The sequence below is a fragment of the Cryptotermes secundus genome, unplaced genomic scaffold, assembly GCF_002891405.2.
Source record: "Cryptotermes secundus unplaced genomic scaffold, Csec_1.0 scaffold962, whole genome shotgun sequence".
Lineage (NCBI taxonomy): Eukaryota > Metazoa > Arthropoda > Insecta > Blattodea > Kalotermitidae > Cryptotermes > Cryptotermes secundus.
In genome coordinates, this window is record NW_019720723.1 from 834657 (window position 1) to 851883 (window position 17227).

The following is a 17227-nucleotide window of genomic DNA, read 5'->3' on the forward strand; positions in this document are numbered from 1 at the left end:
ATACAAGAAAATGGATATTTCCATGACAAAGAAATGTCATATTCTTTCTGTGGCTGAAGGCCACGCCACAGCTCAAGCGGTTAGTCGCCGGCATCCTGGGTTCGATCCCAGGTCTGGTCAAGTGGGATTTGTCGTGGACAAAGTGGCGCTGGGGCGGGTTTTCTCCGAGTACTTTGGTTTCCCCTGCCAGTCTTCATTCCACCAAATTCTCCATCATCATAATCACCCTGGGCAGGCTACAATAGGCCAGTCAGTAGCTGTCGTGCCAAGTGGACTCCACCCCCCACTAAACGAATTGTTTCTGTGGCACATCATTCAGATGGTACCCAGTTCCTCAAATCTCAAACCTAAATTCCCTCTTGGATAAATGAAACAGAAGTATAAAATAAAAGATTAATACTTATTATAAATGAACAGTAAAATTATGTTAATTCAATTTACAGCCTAAAAGCCAAAAGGAAATTATTTTCTTTAAGTCGTGCTGCAATATTCTGTGTTGAGCATACCATATTTGATTAATCAATCTGCTATCTTCAACTAGGACACGGAAGAATTAAGCTTGCTTTAGTGTGAGTGTTTCCACCAAGAGAACTAAGTTTTATTCAATAGTACAGCAATAAAGAGTGCTTAACTGTCAGTAATGATTCTTTACCTCAACAATCATGGTGAGAAACAAGTGGAAATACTGCAACTGATGTATTTCATTTAACTGAACATTAAACATAACTACCACAAAACTGCAGTACCTGAGCATTTCCCAATCTAAATGTTATGAAATAAATGAATTTCTGCTAGTAATACAAGGAGGTGGAAAATGCTTCCACACTTGCATATGGACTGTAATCCTATCAACTCTACAAATGTGACCGAGTATTATGATGTGAGACTTAAAATTTGAATTAATGGAGGTTTCCTGTACAATTCTCTTTACTATTTATCTAATTACACAATTAGAAAACAACAATGGCAGTAATGTTACCATGAAATGTTTTTAGAATAAACAATGACAAGATGTTTTCCCATTTTAAATGTTTTATGTAGATGGTATTGAATATTATCTACTCAATCATACAGGAGCTTATAGTTGGAATCTTCAATCTTATGTGGGAGACATCTAGTGGCACTTTATCTTAACCACATATAAAAAAAAAGTGATTTTTTCATAAATATGAAGTCCTTAAGGAGTTTTTGTATATGTTATTTATCCATGAAATAAGATTAACTTAAAATGGTACCTAGCAAAGAAAATATGGAGATAACTTGAAGATACTGTGAGAAGAGGAAATGATCTTAGTAATACTGAACACAATGAAACTGAAAATATCATTATTGATAGTGAAAATGAAAGGAGTACTGATTCAGTGTCTGAAAGTGAGATATGGTGACTAAGGACATACACCACTGGAAACTAGAACGAATACAAACGTGTTTGTTTAACTGTTTATGAAAATTTTATAATAAAATTATACACAGAAATTCCTAAAACAGTAAGCAGCTGTTCATGCATTTTCGGTTTCAGGTCCCATGCAGCTCTTTTAAAATAAGAGGTTTTCAAAATCTTATCAATAATAATAATAATAAGATATATTTTGAAGAATTTGTTTCGCTTATATGGTTTTCAGTTATAATCATTTGAATATTAAAATAAGTATAGTACAATTCATTCTCTTAAAATTATGTAAAGTTCACTGTATAAAAGTTGAAAATTATAAAAATGACCTTCATTTTTGTTGGATCTTAATTTGCAACATTTTGACTTGACAAAACATATAGCAAAGCTGGCACTTGTTGTATTAATGCACCCTAAATTCAAACTTTATAATAAAACCAAATAACAGATCACACTGTTAAGATACATTCTTTTAATTTCTTGTTTGAACAGAACATGCTCCTATTATATTAAATCTTCAAGCAAGCAAAGCAAACACGAAAGTGTAAAAAATGTGAAAATTGTCAGTTATTGCCTTAAACACCATTGTTTCAGATAACTAGTGGAAATGAATATTAATAATACTGAATTCAAAGTGATAGTAAAACCTAAATACAAAATCTGAAGAAAAGAAAACTTCCATACTCCATTATGCTATATTTATGAAGACAATATTAACGAAATTTCACTGTACTTGAAATAGCCACAGACAAACACCAGAACAGTTACATGCTATCATAAACTCTGTAGAGCAGTCTTCCTTGAGAAGCTAATAGTTGCTGAGATAATGACGAAATTTCCTGCACTTTTATGAAACTAAATATTCACTACCATCATCTTTTGATTTGATAGTCCTAATAATGTCTGGTGAAGGGTTTAAATTATAGGCTGCAGCTACTGTTGCAACTTAATTTAAATTGGTGGTTTCAGCATGTTGACTGTATTTGTCAATAGGCTTTCCAAGTGTAAATCCACTGTCAAATCTTCTTTAGGTTGCCCCTCTAAGGCAGTAACTAGTGTGCTGTGAGATTCAGGTAACAATGGTCCTATCACATCTTCGTCAATACGTTCTTTCCTATGCCCCTGAGCTGAGTCATGATTTCTAACGTAGTCATTATATGTGCGGTCATTGTTCCCAATGTGAAACGCACTGAATACAGTTTCCTTATTAAGCTTACTACACATCGGCAAACGTTCATGAATGCTTTGTAGCTTCAACCACATTTCACATGCTGACATTAATGTAAGAGGTGTATAAGTTGGCTGGCTTTGACTGCAAGGCCAATTACTGCCATGGATTTACCGCTGATCCCAGTCTGCTGGTAATTTATATGATGCTGGTTTCAGCAAGTTCACATTGTCCCATACACCATCACACCTAAGAATCATCTGCATTTTAAATTTCCACAGATAATAGTTTGAGTTGTTTTATTATGTGATGCTCACTTTCTCACAGATTTTTGCCATGTTTGTTCATTTGTTCTCACGCTGCCAATGCAAAACTTTATTTATCATGCAGATCAGAGTCATACAACGAAAATATATGTCATTTTGTTCACTTTATTAACATTATTCTTTATTGTGCAATTCTGGGCCCATAACCAGCGGAAATGTGTTTAAACATGAACTTCATTTTTAATACAATTAATATGTTCTTTGGTTATCAAACTCCATAAAGGAAGTACATACAGTGTGACCTAGTGTCCTTACTATAAACAGAATAGGATAAAGAGGTGCATACATAACCTATCACCTCCAACACTTACTAATGGAACTACGGTGCAAGGGCCGAAAAGGCCCACCCCTTATACATTTGTTCATTCATCCACTCATGTCTGCATTTCATGCATCATGCTGAAGATCAAAAGTTGTATCATGTGAATTAAATTATTTATAATCTCAAGCTATAACAGGGCAGAGGAAACAGTTATCAACGACAGAATCATGCATTTCATATTCCTAAGGCACAGAAGAACCACAATACATCTGTGAAGTAACAGATTACAAATCACTGTCCATTATAAACATTCATACCTCATTTTCCTCCTCGGTCATGTCACGAACATCTTCGTAAGCTCCTGGCATTCCACCACCAGGCACCTGCGCCTGTGCCTGCAGTTGATGGGCTTCCCATTTGGCTTTGTTGCAGGCATCCTGTAATTCATTCACCTCTGACATCAGGTCATGAATACGTTCATCTCTTCTTTTCAACTCTGATTTGAGCTTATTAATTTCTTGGTCCATCTCCTTTGTCCGCTTCAGGAAACTTTTAATTGCCTGGCAAGCTTTAATATAATCTTCCTCAAACTTGTTTGATTTACTCTCCCTGTCCTTCATCTTCTTTTCAGTCTCCTGAAGCTTGTGTTCAGCATCCTGCCTCGCAGATTCTAGTTGTTTCACTTTCTCTTCCAAAGCTTCTGTTTCTTGCCGAGCTTTTTCAAGTTGTGTTCCTAATTCTTTGTTGCTTTCTTCTGCAGTTTTCAGCTTCTCTTCCTTTTCTTTCAGTCCCAACAAATGTTTCCTTACAACATGATCATCTTCTGAACTCTGACGAACCCGTCTTCCTGGAGAGGCAAGGTCATCTGATATACTTGATAAATTGCTGCTTCTACGCCTTAGGGGTGAAAGTAAATCAAGTTCTTGCTGCATATGTTCTCGACTGCGATTGTTAATGCGCTTCTGCTGAGCTTTTAATGTTGTAACCTAGAAAATTAATAAAGTTACAATTTAAACATAGCCATGGAAGATTTACAAGTCACTTACATTATACTTATTTCACTTATGGGAAATTATAATCAACCAGCAAAAGTGAAGTCTGTAAAACTGGTTTCAGACAATGAAATTCACACACTATGAACATGTACACAACAATAATAAGCATAAATGTGCAGAATATGATCTAAACAGAATATTACACAATACTATTAGAAGGACTACCTCTTCTCGAAGTCTATTTGCTTCATGAACTGAAGCATCCAGTTTTGCCTCTAAATTACGAGCATTAGCTTTTGCCTTTGCAAGTCGGGCTTCCAGGTCTGCAATAGATGAATCCCGGGCTGCAAGTGATGATCTCAGAACCTCAATCTGCCGCTGTTTCTCATCCAGTGTGATTTGAATTTCCACAAGGACTTTGTTCTGCTGTTCAATCTGACTCTGTTTTTCTTCAATAATGCGATCCCTTTCACACAGCTCTTGCACCTGTGGTCAAGACAGTAAATATAACAGTAACTAACTATGAGACACCTAAGATGGGAGATTTATGGTGCCAGGAAGTGTTAGCTGAACAATTCTAAGTTCACTGCTTGCTCTTAAATAATGGATTCTGAGAATTATTTTCTACATTCTACATAACAGAGTCCAAAAACTACCCTCCATTCAATAGAAGATTTACTGCATTTATCTTCATTTGCAACATTCAAGCAGTGTAGAAATTATTAACATGTATTCTACCTTGATTTGAATTTCAGGCTCTTTGGCACTCAGTGCTTCTTCAAGTGTCCTGATTCGGAGATTACAGCCTGCCAGATCCTGCCCTCTCTGATCCAGTTCCTGTACCAGATCTTCAAGCTTGTTGCCACACTGTTTCAATTCCAATTCAAGGCCTTGGCATCGTACACTAACATGCTGAGCTTCTTGTTGTGCTTCCTGCAGCTCAGTCTCTAACTGACTTGAATGAACTGTTTCCTGTTGTAAGGTGAATTCCAGTTGCTGAACCTAAGCACATAAGGAAGGAAGGGAAAAAAACTGCATGTTGAATCAAACACAGAAAATTCTTATTACAGTCAGTATACTAACACAATAACTATTAATGAGATATATTGCTACAAGATTAAATGTGAAAATAAACCACATGTTCAGTTATCACTGCAATTCATAATGAGGGCCAAGTGTCCGAACATCATTCTGCCCTGGGCAATTAACCATCCATGAAGAAGGTAAGATCGGGATCCCATGAATCTAAACTATGTTGCTATAGTACTGTTACATGAAAGCTGCAATAGTGGAATGAATAGATGCAGTCATTGCTGGACAATGGTGTGGTGAACACTTGTCCATGGCAAGAAATACACATGGAACAATAGAGGTACTGTTGGAAGTGGTGTCTCCTATATGGTTCCTGTTGAAGTTATATAACAAAAACCAAAAGGTCCAACTATGACCGGTCAAGTGACTAAGCTGCCATTGTAGCATAAGATAAGTAAGTTAGGCATGATCTGCTTTGCAAAGCCTGTACTGACAAAGGACTTGTGTGTAGTGCAAAAGGAAGAATTTTCAGTAACATTCTATATGTGCGGTGTACACTTGACGAAATGCCAGGCATATTCATAAGAGACAAACCCATCTCCTTGTCAGAGAGGATGTTACAGAAGGACTATTACGGCAAGGATTCAGTTGAAAAAAAAACTCTGGTTGTGGACCTCAAGATGCTTGAAGCCAAAATGAATTGATTGGTGGTAAACCACTATCTGTAAAGTAATTCTGACTTTAAACTATGGCTGTGGTAAATGACACACCTGTCCTCTCTTCAGAGAGTGCCTCACATCGACAAATCTGAAACTGTCTGACAGCAACAAAAATTTGGTCTTGGGCCCCAGATGGGGCTTGACACCAAGAGTTGCTGGCCAACTGACCACGGGTTGTAATGTGACTTTGACTTCGAGTTAGTGAGCTATGAGACAGTCACAAGCCAGTAGGGACATTAGCATGGAAGCAGAGAATATCCACTGTTTGGAGCTGTTACCTAGCAACGACCAGTGAAGACTATAACAGACTGAGACTTAGCATGTGCTATAATTATCTGCAGTGTGTGTAGATCAGTGGATGTGTTAAAATTATTTGTAGTTACAAGTTATAAGCATTCAATAAACCCAATTATCAATCCAAACCCTGTTCGTCTCAGCAGCGGGATTCCTTGAAAACATTGCTAACTGTTTACCATAGTATGTAGTCTTATAAAACAGATCACAATATAAATCTTCATTGCTGCAAAAACCTCAAACCTTAACCCAATCTCTATCTTGCACTTTTCTTTTTCCCCCTCACCCTTACATTTTCCATTGAGACCAGTACAATCATTGTCAAACTTTGCATACTCCACCATATTTGGCAAGCAGTAGGAAGTTTTTGTCCATTTCTTCCAGTCCTGAAATTCTCAGCAGTCAAAAATAAAAATTTGGTTCTTAATCAGGATAACTATGCTAACTCACCTGTGCTTCTAACTCTTCAATATGGTGCTTCATCTTTTCTATTTCTTCCTGATCATGGTGGTCATCACAGGTATTTGCTGCACCGAGGCCAAATACTTCAGTCATCAAAGCGGTAGAGTCGAGTTGCAAAAATTTTGGGTCTTTCAGCTTGTTCTCATATTCTTTCAGTTCCTGTAAATGAAAATGATTGAATGTTCACAAACAATTAGTTTTGCTGGTCATTTATTCTATTTTAATGATTTGTATTCCTTTCTGCAAGGCCACTAACAGTAGTGAAATATGTGAGAGAGTAAAATTAATTGCAAACTTTTCAAACGAGTCTTCATGTCCCAACATGTGCAGACACGCAAGGAAGATTTGAGCAAAATCAGTGTACAGACAGAATCAAAAGCACCAGTTTTTTGGATCTGTAATTTTTATTACTTTCAGAAATTGGTGCAAAAGGATGTCACAACCTAAAGAGGGCACAAATACTAAATTTTGTTTTGTTCAATTGCACTAGTAATTTTTTTGACATTTGCAGCCTGTTTTGATCTCAGAGATAAGTAATGTTATATCATCAAACAGATTAATTTTCTCAGTTAATTAGTTATCACCATGTAGGAATAATACACAAGAGTCAATGAAATTATTAAAAATGTAAAAATGAAATCATACTAGAGTAATATTATACTAAATATTATAACTGTGCTGCAGCCACAAAAATAAGCAACGTGAGTTCATGCAAGGAGCTTGTCTCTCTTACACTGGACTGACTGCTGACTGAAAGATTTGCAACAGGCTGTCAAATAAATTTCCTGCAGAAGGAATTAGTTTGAAGGGTGTTACAATGATCAACATCTGAAGTACAAGAAACCTTATGCAAGTCAGAAGGTGCAAAGAGAGGAAGTGTAGTAGTAGTAGTAGAAGAAGCAGTAGTATTATAGAAGTAATAGGCTGGTGGTGGTAGCAGTACCATCACTACCAGCAGGGCCACGCCATAGCTCAGGTGGTTAATCGCTGGCTTCCCATCGTGGCGGCCCGGGTTCGATCCCGGGTCTGGTCAAGTGGGATTTGTGGTGGACAAAGTGGCGCTGGGGCAGGTTTTCTCTGAGTACTTCGGTTTCCCCTGCCAATCTTCATTCCACCAACTGCTCCACAATCACCCTCACCTATCATCTGGAGCTGGTACAATAGGCCAGAAGTGTCCACAGTACAAGGGACTTAGTCCCACCCCACTAGCAATAAAAAAATCACTACCAGCAGCAGCAGATGTTTTACTCAGAATGGTCATGGCTATTGATGAGATGACATCTTACTGACAGTGTGAACAGCTCCCTACTGCAAAGATGTGGGTTGCCTATGTTTATTATAGTTACTAAAGATGAAAAGTCGATATCTTAGTTCAATCTGGCTTTCCCACTCCACATTTCAGATATGTAGGGATTAAGACAATGAACCCAAGGAACTCTAAAGCATTTAGTTCCTGTTTACATGTTTTCCTTCCAGGTGTCTGAAAAATCGTTGTAGTTGTGTAGAGCAAGTTTCTGTGTCTGTCACAGACATAAAATTTCAGTCTCAGCTCCTAGAACAGGGACCAAGAGATATCTATGGGTTCTTAGGATTTCTTTCTGACCACCAGCTTAAATACAGTCTCCTACAAAATTATAAGCCTACAGGAAATACCCATATTTTATTTCAAGCTCTGTTATCATCTGGTGTACTGTCCATTACATAAATAAATGTTTCACTAATTTACAACATAAAGAGATTTAGAATGATATTAAAAGTCTGTATGAAAATTATTTATATTCAGAACACACTTAAATGCCTTTAATTATATCCTATACAACCAGACAGAGCAAGGTTTCCTGACATTCAATGACTGGACTTCAAAAGATATTTAAGACAACTATGGACACTGAGGATTTCAGAAGTTTCACTAAGACTTTAACTTACAGTCTCCAACTCCTGTATTCTTGATTTCATCTCTTCTTTCTCAATGTGCCTTTCCTCCCGTATCTTCTTTAGCTCACCCTGATGTTCTTCATCTGCAAGTTCCAAAGCTTTGGCAGCTTGACAAATCAGAACCTCTTTGTCAGACACTTCCTTCCTTAATTGCTCTGCTTCAACCTAAATACATGAAATGTATAAAAAAACTTCCCATTCTTTATCAGTGATTACAGTGAAATCTTACTAATCTAGTTAAGTCCTACTTAGCTGATCAGTACGACATTGCTGTACCTTCTCAGTCATTTGACATCTTCAGCGAGGAAGTCTCTCACCATAAAATAATCATTTTTTCATATCCTAAAAGAGTTCTAAGTGTGAATAATGGCATTTAATAAAGTGAACTCAAATGGATGTGTGTCATTTTGACTAATATGGCTATAATTTCAATTCCTGAGAAGCTAGATGCTGGTGTGTCAATAACAAAGAGCACTGAAGAGTCTGACATAGGGAAACAAACTGTATTTCAGTTTAATTCAGATCATCAAGGACTGTGATCCATTTTCTGGCCCAAAAAATCGCGCATGATCTTCGATTTGTGGGGTGGGGCATTGTCGTGGAGGGGCAACCAGGAACCTTGCTCTCGAAATTCAGATCGAATTCGAAGAATTCTCACCCACAAACGACTGAGGACTCCGAGATAATAATCAGAATTCACCGATTGACCTTCTGGCAGAAATTCCTTGTGAATGATTCCTTTGGAATCGAAAAAACGGTTAGCAGTGTCTTTACTTGACTCTTTTGCATTCGCACTTTCTTTGGTTTCGGCTGGCTTCTTTGGGCTCAACCACGCTGCATTCTGCCACTTTGTGAGATACTCATATTGAAAACACAATGTCTAGTCACCAGTAACAATCGATTTTGTAAATTCTGTATCACTTTGGGTCGACTGTAACACGTCTTTGTAGTGTTCAACTCTGGCATGTTTCTCATCGCCTGGCAGCGTGTGCGGCACAAACTGCGCTCAGTCCTTCCGTTTGCCCAAATCTTCGGTCAAACTTTGATGCACAGTACTTTTCGGTATTCCCAAAAGCTCTCGACGAGTCTTGCAGAAACACATCTGTCTGATGCAAGGATTTCGGTCATTTTTTTCCACATTTCCTTCAGTGAGACTTGTTCTCGGCTTTGATGCACGTGGAGCGGCTTCAATGTTCTCCCTGCCGTCATGAAATACAGCATACCATCGAAAAATGTTCGAGCGACTCAAACAATCACTACCGTACACACTTTTCATCATTTTGTAAGCTTATCCGGCTGTTCTGCCTAACTTCAAACAAAATTTGATGTTGGCTCTCTGTTCAACCGCCATTTTCCGACGAGCGTCAGAACGGTACTGTTAGATTCAAGGTCAGAACACATGATCCAGCGATGCTTGCGCTTTGAAATTATAGACATTCACAGCTGAAACTTCAAGAATCTTAAAGCCACAACTCGCCAACAGATGGCATTGCAGGGAGGAAAGAAAAAAGTCCCAATGGATCCTGGACACACCGTGTATAACTGGGTAATGTAAAGCTGTCCCTGTGCGTAACTAATTAAGCACTATGACATGAAGGCGTATGGGGGAGTGGACGTATAGATTCACATTTCCTTGACTTCAGTACCAGATGGAGGCGAGTGGTGAACTTCACGCCCCGGCCGCTTTACCCGCGGGGAAAGAGCCCCCGGTACCCATTGGACAGGAGGTTGGGTGGACCCCAGAGCCGGTCTGGAAGACGTGAAGAGAAAATTCTTTACCCTACCAGGACTAGAACTCCAACCTCAGTCATCCAGCCCATAGCCAGTCGCTATACTGACTATGCCATCCCAGCTCCCATATATTACTGGGACATTTGAAAATAAAATCCTGTACCACAACCATGATGTAATGACTGTATCCTCTAACAGGCCAATTCTAACCTATAAGGACAAGGTTTTAGTCCTTCTGCAGGGAAGATTTGAAAAGGGATGAATATGAGAATTTAACACACATATGTACATCAATCCTTTGCCAACCACAGGTTGCCCAAACGCGGTTTTCCATTTGTATCCAGTCTGGCCAGCAGCAAGGCTTATTTGATTTTATGTATCGCTGACTTTTGATTTGAGAACCACAGAAAATATCAGTGGCGCACGACGGGGAAAACCAGCCTTCCAGCTCTGCCGACCGCGATCTTTAATTTGTGCATACACAACTCTGTGGTCTAGTGGTCAGAGTTCCTGGCTACAGATCCAGATGTTCGGGTTCGATTCCCGGTGCTACCAGATTTTCTGAGAAGTAGTGGGTCTGGAACGGGGTCCACTCAGCCTCGTGAGGATAAATGAGGAGCTATTTAAAGGAAATAGCGGCTCCAGTCTAGAAAACCGAAATTAACGGCCGTGGGGATTCGTTGCGCTGACCATGCGACACCCTCTATCCGCAAAAGCTGATACTAACTTCGCCGACAAACGGCGGTCGCTCGGTCGGTATAGTTCGCTTACGGACTAAAACCACGGAGTTTGTTTTGTATACATGAAAATGCGGTGGCACAGAAAGAACATGAGTCGTGGCTCTCCTAACCCCCCCACCCCACCCTTCCCCAGTACTCCATAAAACTTTGCCCATAAAATCGCGGTTTTGCCAATTGGAATATTTCAGCAACGTAACCCCAGCGGTCAATGAGGGATTACCGTATTTATTCCATGGCTACGTTTGCTTTTTTCTTTGAGGCTGTTACCTTGGCCGTTAAACTAAGTGCATAGACCAACAAAAAGCACACTTTCGATGAAAAGCTGAAGTTTACCTTTAACTCGATATTCTTCTTCACAGGATCCTCCTTATCGTCGGCAGCATTCATATGTCCCATTCTTTCTTCCAAAAAATATATTCGGAGCTTGAGATTGAAATTTTCCTTCCTTAATTGGGTCAGTTGGTCTTCGTATTCCTTCACGGTGCGACCTCTGATTGGGGATGTCTTCCCCGGAGACCGCAGACCCATTGTAACTATTGAGAGAGAGAGAGAAAAATATATCATTGCTTTGGAAATTATTATATTTAAGTACATACAATTAATTTACGGCTCAATAGCATGGCAAGACATTTTATTTTAAAGAAAAACAGGATCTTATTATATTTTAATTGATGGAATCAAAATAAAACAACAGGGAATTTATTTTGATGGTGTGCATCCTATTGAGTATGTAAATACACTTAGTCGTCGGTTAGATGGACTTCCGTTCTGACTGACAGGTCGTAAGTCGGCCATATATTTATTTATTAACAGTATTTTTTAACCTTTCTAATCTTTTTATTATCTTTATAATTTATTTTTAAAAACTTTTACATTTTAATGATCTTTTATTTTTCATTTTTTGTGGTCGTAAGTTGACGACCAAGTTGCTCTATTGTTGCGCGGTGAACATGTTTGCAAAGCTGTCGCCTGGAAATGTGGATAGCTCCCAGTTTCAAAGCGAAATACCATATTTGATAACAAGAAGAAAACGTAAGTCGGTTTCTGTAATCACTACTATGTAACTCAGTTCGTACCTGCAAAAGATGAAAGGGGGGGATTAGCAACAATAATACAATATCTACATCCCTGCAGGTCGACATCCTCTGAACTTCGAATGAAATACTGTACTCCATATGTGGAAGACGGGAGCAAAGCCTAAGTAAATACAACAGCGTGACAAAATTATCTTATCTGTCATGGCAAGGTAACTATTTCTACACCGGATCAGATTATCACGTGCCCATGGTCTTGAAATATCTGGTTTAAATCCTGGCCCAAGCCGTCATGCTTAAGAAAAATGTGAAGATCCTTAGAATATATTACCGCCTTCAACCAATCTCCCCTTGCAAGGCAACGGCTGGATAAATATGTAACAAAATCCAGCTCACTGCTAGGTATCAGCGGCCACAACAATTAAAGATATTGTTAGAAACGATATTCTCTATAAGGTCCGTGTCGTTGCTATATAGGGTCCCATGGGGCTCGGAACCAAGAATAATTGTGCTGACGAGACCAGAAGTAATTCTTCAGTCAGTCGACGGCCAATGAGAGCCAGGCATAGCCAGTGAGTGGGCAGTCATGGCCAGGAGGCCTGAGGTACTGTTGAGAATCGGCAGTTGGAGTAGCATTTAGCAGTGAGACTGTGAACACTGAAGCTGAAGACTACATCGTTGGGAACCGTAACAGAGCAACGGCTAATGAAGGCAAACTGAGAAGCCTGCGTGCTGGAGTGAGAAGTCGAGCGCGCGAATTAGCAAGAGGGCTACAATTACTTGTAGTTATGATTTTAAGAGTTCAATAAATCCAACTACAGATCCAGATCCCGTGTCTAGTCGCTAACATGTGACAATGGTACACACTTAATTCAGCGTTATATATCTTCGGACTCTGCTACAGGAATGTTATATAGAATAAGGAAAATACCACAAAATAAAAATCTCTCTGAGCATTCTGTAACTTGTTGATTCTAATCCTGGCGATGGGCTTCCTACTCCTTTTCCCAGAACCCACAAGATGAAGGGCACAGACCTGTCCAAACCAATTCACAAATGAACCATCCTACCGAAGAACTAAGTTTTCGTGGGCCCAACAGATGGAGACGCTGAATGCGAATTAGGCCTATAGAACCAAAGTCGAGGTTTCGTTAAAACATGACCGCATGATAATTATGTAACACTAAAGAACATACAACGCCGGTCACGGTAGCCGAGCGGTCTAAGGCATGTACTGTCTTCGCTCGCTCGGAAGCCGGGATCGTGGGTTCGAATCCCACTCAGGGCATGGATGTTTAGTTTGTGTGTGTGCGTTTTTGTGTGTTTGTCTACAGGTAGAGGNTCCGTAATACATCGCTGTTTTATTACAACAGCCCATTTGTACCACCTCTCCTCGTTGGAATTATATATATATATATAACTGTATATATAGCCTATTTAACGTAAAACATCGTACAACAGGCCACACTGTTCACATCACTATGTTCTTACTACAGGCACGTAAAGAGAGCGTACGAGCTAATTACACACATCGTCAACTTTTAACTCAAATAAGATACGTACGTATTTCATCATTCTACTAACATGTAACCAGATGTGAACTTCAGTTTCAAAAGTCTGGGACCCAAAGTGAATAAGATTTCATAATTCACATTAGCCACAATTTTATTAAAGAATTAAAATTATTCTATTTAATGCAGGAGATTAAAAAGATGGGGGTGGCCAATAATGGCAGAAAGTTCATAACAAATTTCGTCAAAATCGGTTACTGGTAGAAAAGTTCATAGGGATGGATATTCACATATAGACATCGTGGTGAACTGATAAGTCTCCTCGTTTCCTTATAAAGAGAAATTACGTCAAAACAATTAAGCAAAATCTAAAAGGCTTCTGACAATGACGTGTTTCAATGATCATTATTATGGGCACTGTCCATCATCTTGAACTTTAGAAAATCAATGTTTTGGAAACGGTTTCTGTGGTAGTCTCAATCACTGGACAAGTTGACATACTTTCTAGCGGGCTCAACGGAGAAGGAACCTTTCCTCCCTTATGGGTAGTTGTCCCTGTGCTGAACTAATTAAACACAACGTCATGAAGACGTATGGGGGATTGGATGTATAGATCCACGTATTGTTGACCTTGGCACTAGTCGAAGGTGAGTGGCCAGCTTCACGCCCGGCACCCATTGAATAGGAGGCTTGGTGGGCCACAGAACCGGTCTGGGTGATGCGGAGGAGAAAAATCTTACCCTTACCGGGACTCGAACTCCGACCTCTCGGCCGTCGAGCCCGTAACCAGTCGTTATACCGACTGCGTTATCCCAGCTCCTTTACAGCTGGTGGAAATATCCAATTTCAGAAACGTGCTTTAAGATATCTGAAACGCTTGATAACGTTGAACGTAATGGCCAATAGTCACTACAGTCCATTCGTTGAGACGAGAGAGTCCTCGTAAACAAATGCACGCGGTATCTCCTTCGCTCTTTGAATGAAATCATGCAGGGATCACGTGATGCGTGTATCGTTGCAGGGGCGTCCAAAGTTCACTCTTCAGTCTGAATGCAGGTTAACGTGCGTCCGAATGCAGTGAGTACACTGAGTAACTGCGCGCTTTGTCCACTCCTTGCTGTCAGCTGTGGCGACTCGGGGCTTGCTTTGTTTACGCTAACTGTCTCGTCTCCGCGAATGGACTATAGAACACGTAGTTCATGCCTTGAATTGAATCGGCATACAAGGCTAACCTATATATATGGACTTCTGCACATCACAGTACAGCATACGCTCAATACAGAACGAGGATGACATTTTTAAAACAGAAGAAGAAGGAAACTATATTAATTTCCATGCAAAATCAGAAGACTTAATTACATCGTGTCAACAGTTCAAAGGTTTATGTAAATAAGGTATTCATTTAACCCACACAAAACATGACTAGTAGCAACTGGTTCATTTGAGAAATCTTCAAATTCAGTTCCGAACTAGGATCCACTGGACTGACCAGAGGACTGCGGGGTAGTTGTTCCAGGGCCTTCTATAACAAAACAGGTGTACACGTGTATCTAAAGTCAATATTTTATTTCAATCGCCAGTTCTTTTTTCCTGTCCTCTTCACATTCAAATACACAGCACACATGCGCGCACAGCAACAATGGAAGAGACCCTCTAAACATATAACACAGGGGCTTCAGACTGCTTAAATCCAGCAGCGAATCGATCTTCAATTACTGGTGGTCGCAATGAACAATACACGGTTTATGTACCTTGAGGATTCTAAATATTGGTACTGTATCATGGGGGGGGGGGGAAAGAACACNCAAAGAGCCAAAAAAAAAATGCAATGCGCCACGGCGTTTTCCAATTCATGACTTCACATATCCTGAGACTAAGGCTCTCAGGCAACAAATATTAAAATCACTATCTTCTCCGATACGTCACCGTGTAGTCTCATAGGTACGTTCCAACATTTCGAAGGCACTTTCTGTCTCCATCTTCAAGGCTTCAGGGTAGCACATCCTGGTTTAACGCAAAACATCTCCGTGGTTGTAGTCCGCAAGCGAACTATACCGACCGAGCGACCGCCGCTTGTCGGAGAAGTTAGTGCAAACTTTTGCGGGATAGAGGGTGTCGCGTGGTCAGCGCAAAGACTCCCCACGACCGTTAATCTCGGGTATCTAGACCGGAGCCGCTATTTCCTTCAAATATATCCTCATTTATCCTCATGAGGCTGAGTGGACCCCGTTCCAAACCCACTACTTCTCAGAAAATCTGGTAGCGCCGGGAATCGAACCCGGACCTCTGGATCTGAAGCCAGGAACTCTGACCACTAGATCACAGAGGCGGTATAACGCAAAGCATAAGATTAAAAAAAAAAGTCGGTAGAACTTCATCTTTCCTAACAAATGCACAAATCACGCTGACACTTTCTCACTAGTCTATCAGAAAAGAGTGAAACACAAGCTGCAAACTAAATCATAGGTCGGCGACGTGATACAAGCGCCAAGCCAAAAATAGTTGAACCTTCGGACGTGTTTAGCGCATGAATACTTATACATTAAAAAAGAAATAAAAGATCTTGTTAGTCCAGAGGAAGGTAATTCTTACAAGAAACAAGCAATAGAAGATGATAAAACTGAATTATTTACTTTACAGCTGTACTGAACCCTCTACTGCGTCTTCAGAGATAACTCTGGTTTTAAGTCCGGTGTAACCTACAGTTTTTATTTATATGAATATGTGAATTTATATGAAACATAAAGCGAAAAATCTCATAGATGTATGAATTATGAACTTTGCTGATTATCAGATAATAATGTAATAGAAAACAGGTCTATGAATAGAGAGNGATTTTTTCAGTTGACCGCCGCACTATGGCCCTGGGGTCGACTCAGCCTCTAACAGAAATGAGTACCAGGAATTAATTAAATAATTTTCCTGGGGAGTAAAGCGCGGCCGGCGCGTAGGGCTGACAAACTTACCGCCATCTTTGAGCCGATTGTCTAGATAATGTGGGACCCTCAACGTCTCACAACCCTATGGGCCTTCATGGCCTGTTATGGGGATAGCTTTACTTTTACTTTACACGAGTCTTTATATACACGTACTATAATTTTCATACATTACATTACATAATATGGAGAACATAAATATGAAACATAAAGCGAAAAATCTCATAGATGTATGAATTATGAACTTTGCTGATTATCAGATAATAATGTAATAGAAAACAGGTCTATGAATAGAGAGTCACGTGGTCATGAAATGTGACGCAATGTGTAATTAAGAGAATGGTTTTGTGAGCTATGATGCTAGACCTATGTACTTCGACAGATACGTATCAACGTTTCGGAGAAACTTGTTGCAGGTTCCTCCGAAACGTTACTATCAGCGAAACTACGTGGTATCACATCCCAGGAGACCTCAACCTTCATATTGAACGAAGCGAGAATCTGAAATCTCATATACAAGGGTAACTAAAGCTTCCAGAAATAACCTACATTTTATGTCGAAGCTGTTGCAACGTTTCGGCGTTTATTGTAGTCTCCATCTTCATTCAACTTCCATGAAAATCGCGACTGTAATGTAAGCCGAAACGCTGCATCAGCCTCAACATACGCAGCGGCTGCAGTCCGAAAGTCGA

At 39.7% G+C, this 17227-nt stretch overlaps 1 protein-coding gene across 2 annotated transcripts in view; it reads right to left on the reverse strand.

Moving 5' to 3' along the window:
• Positions 1–17227, reverse strand: part of LOC111872470 (putative leucine-rich repeat-containing protein DDB_G0290503) — a 76488-nt gene that overhangs the window by 18471 nt on the left and 40790 nt on the right. For both annotated transcript variants that reach the window (XM_023866435.2, XM_023866426.2), the window contains exons 3-8: positions 11388–11587; positions 8575–8748; positions 6637–6807; positions 4880–5143; positions 4367–4627; positions 3464–4132 (exon numbers count right to left, since the gene is read on the reverse strand). In XM_023866435.2, the coding sequence (XP_023722203.1) occupies positions 3464–4132; positions 4367–4627; positions 4880–5143; positions 6637–6807; positions 8575–8748; positions 11388–11587 (1739 nt within the window). The remainder of the gene's footprint in view (positions 1–3463; positions 4133–4366; positions 4628–4879; positions 5144–6636; positions 6808–8574; positions 8749–11387; positions 11588–17227) is intronic.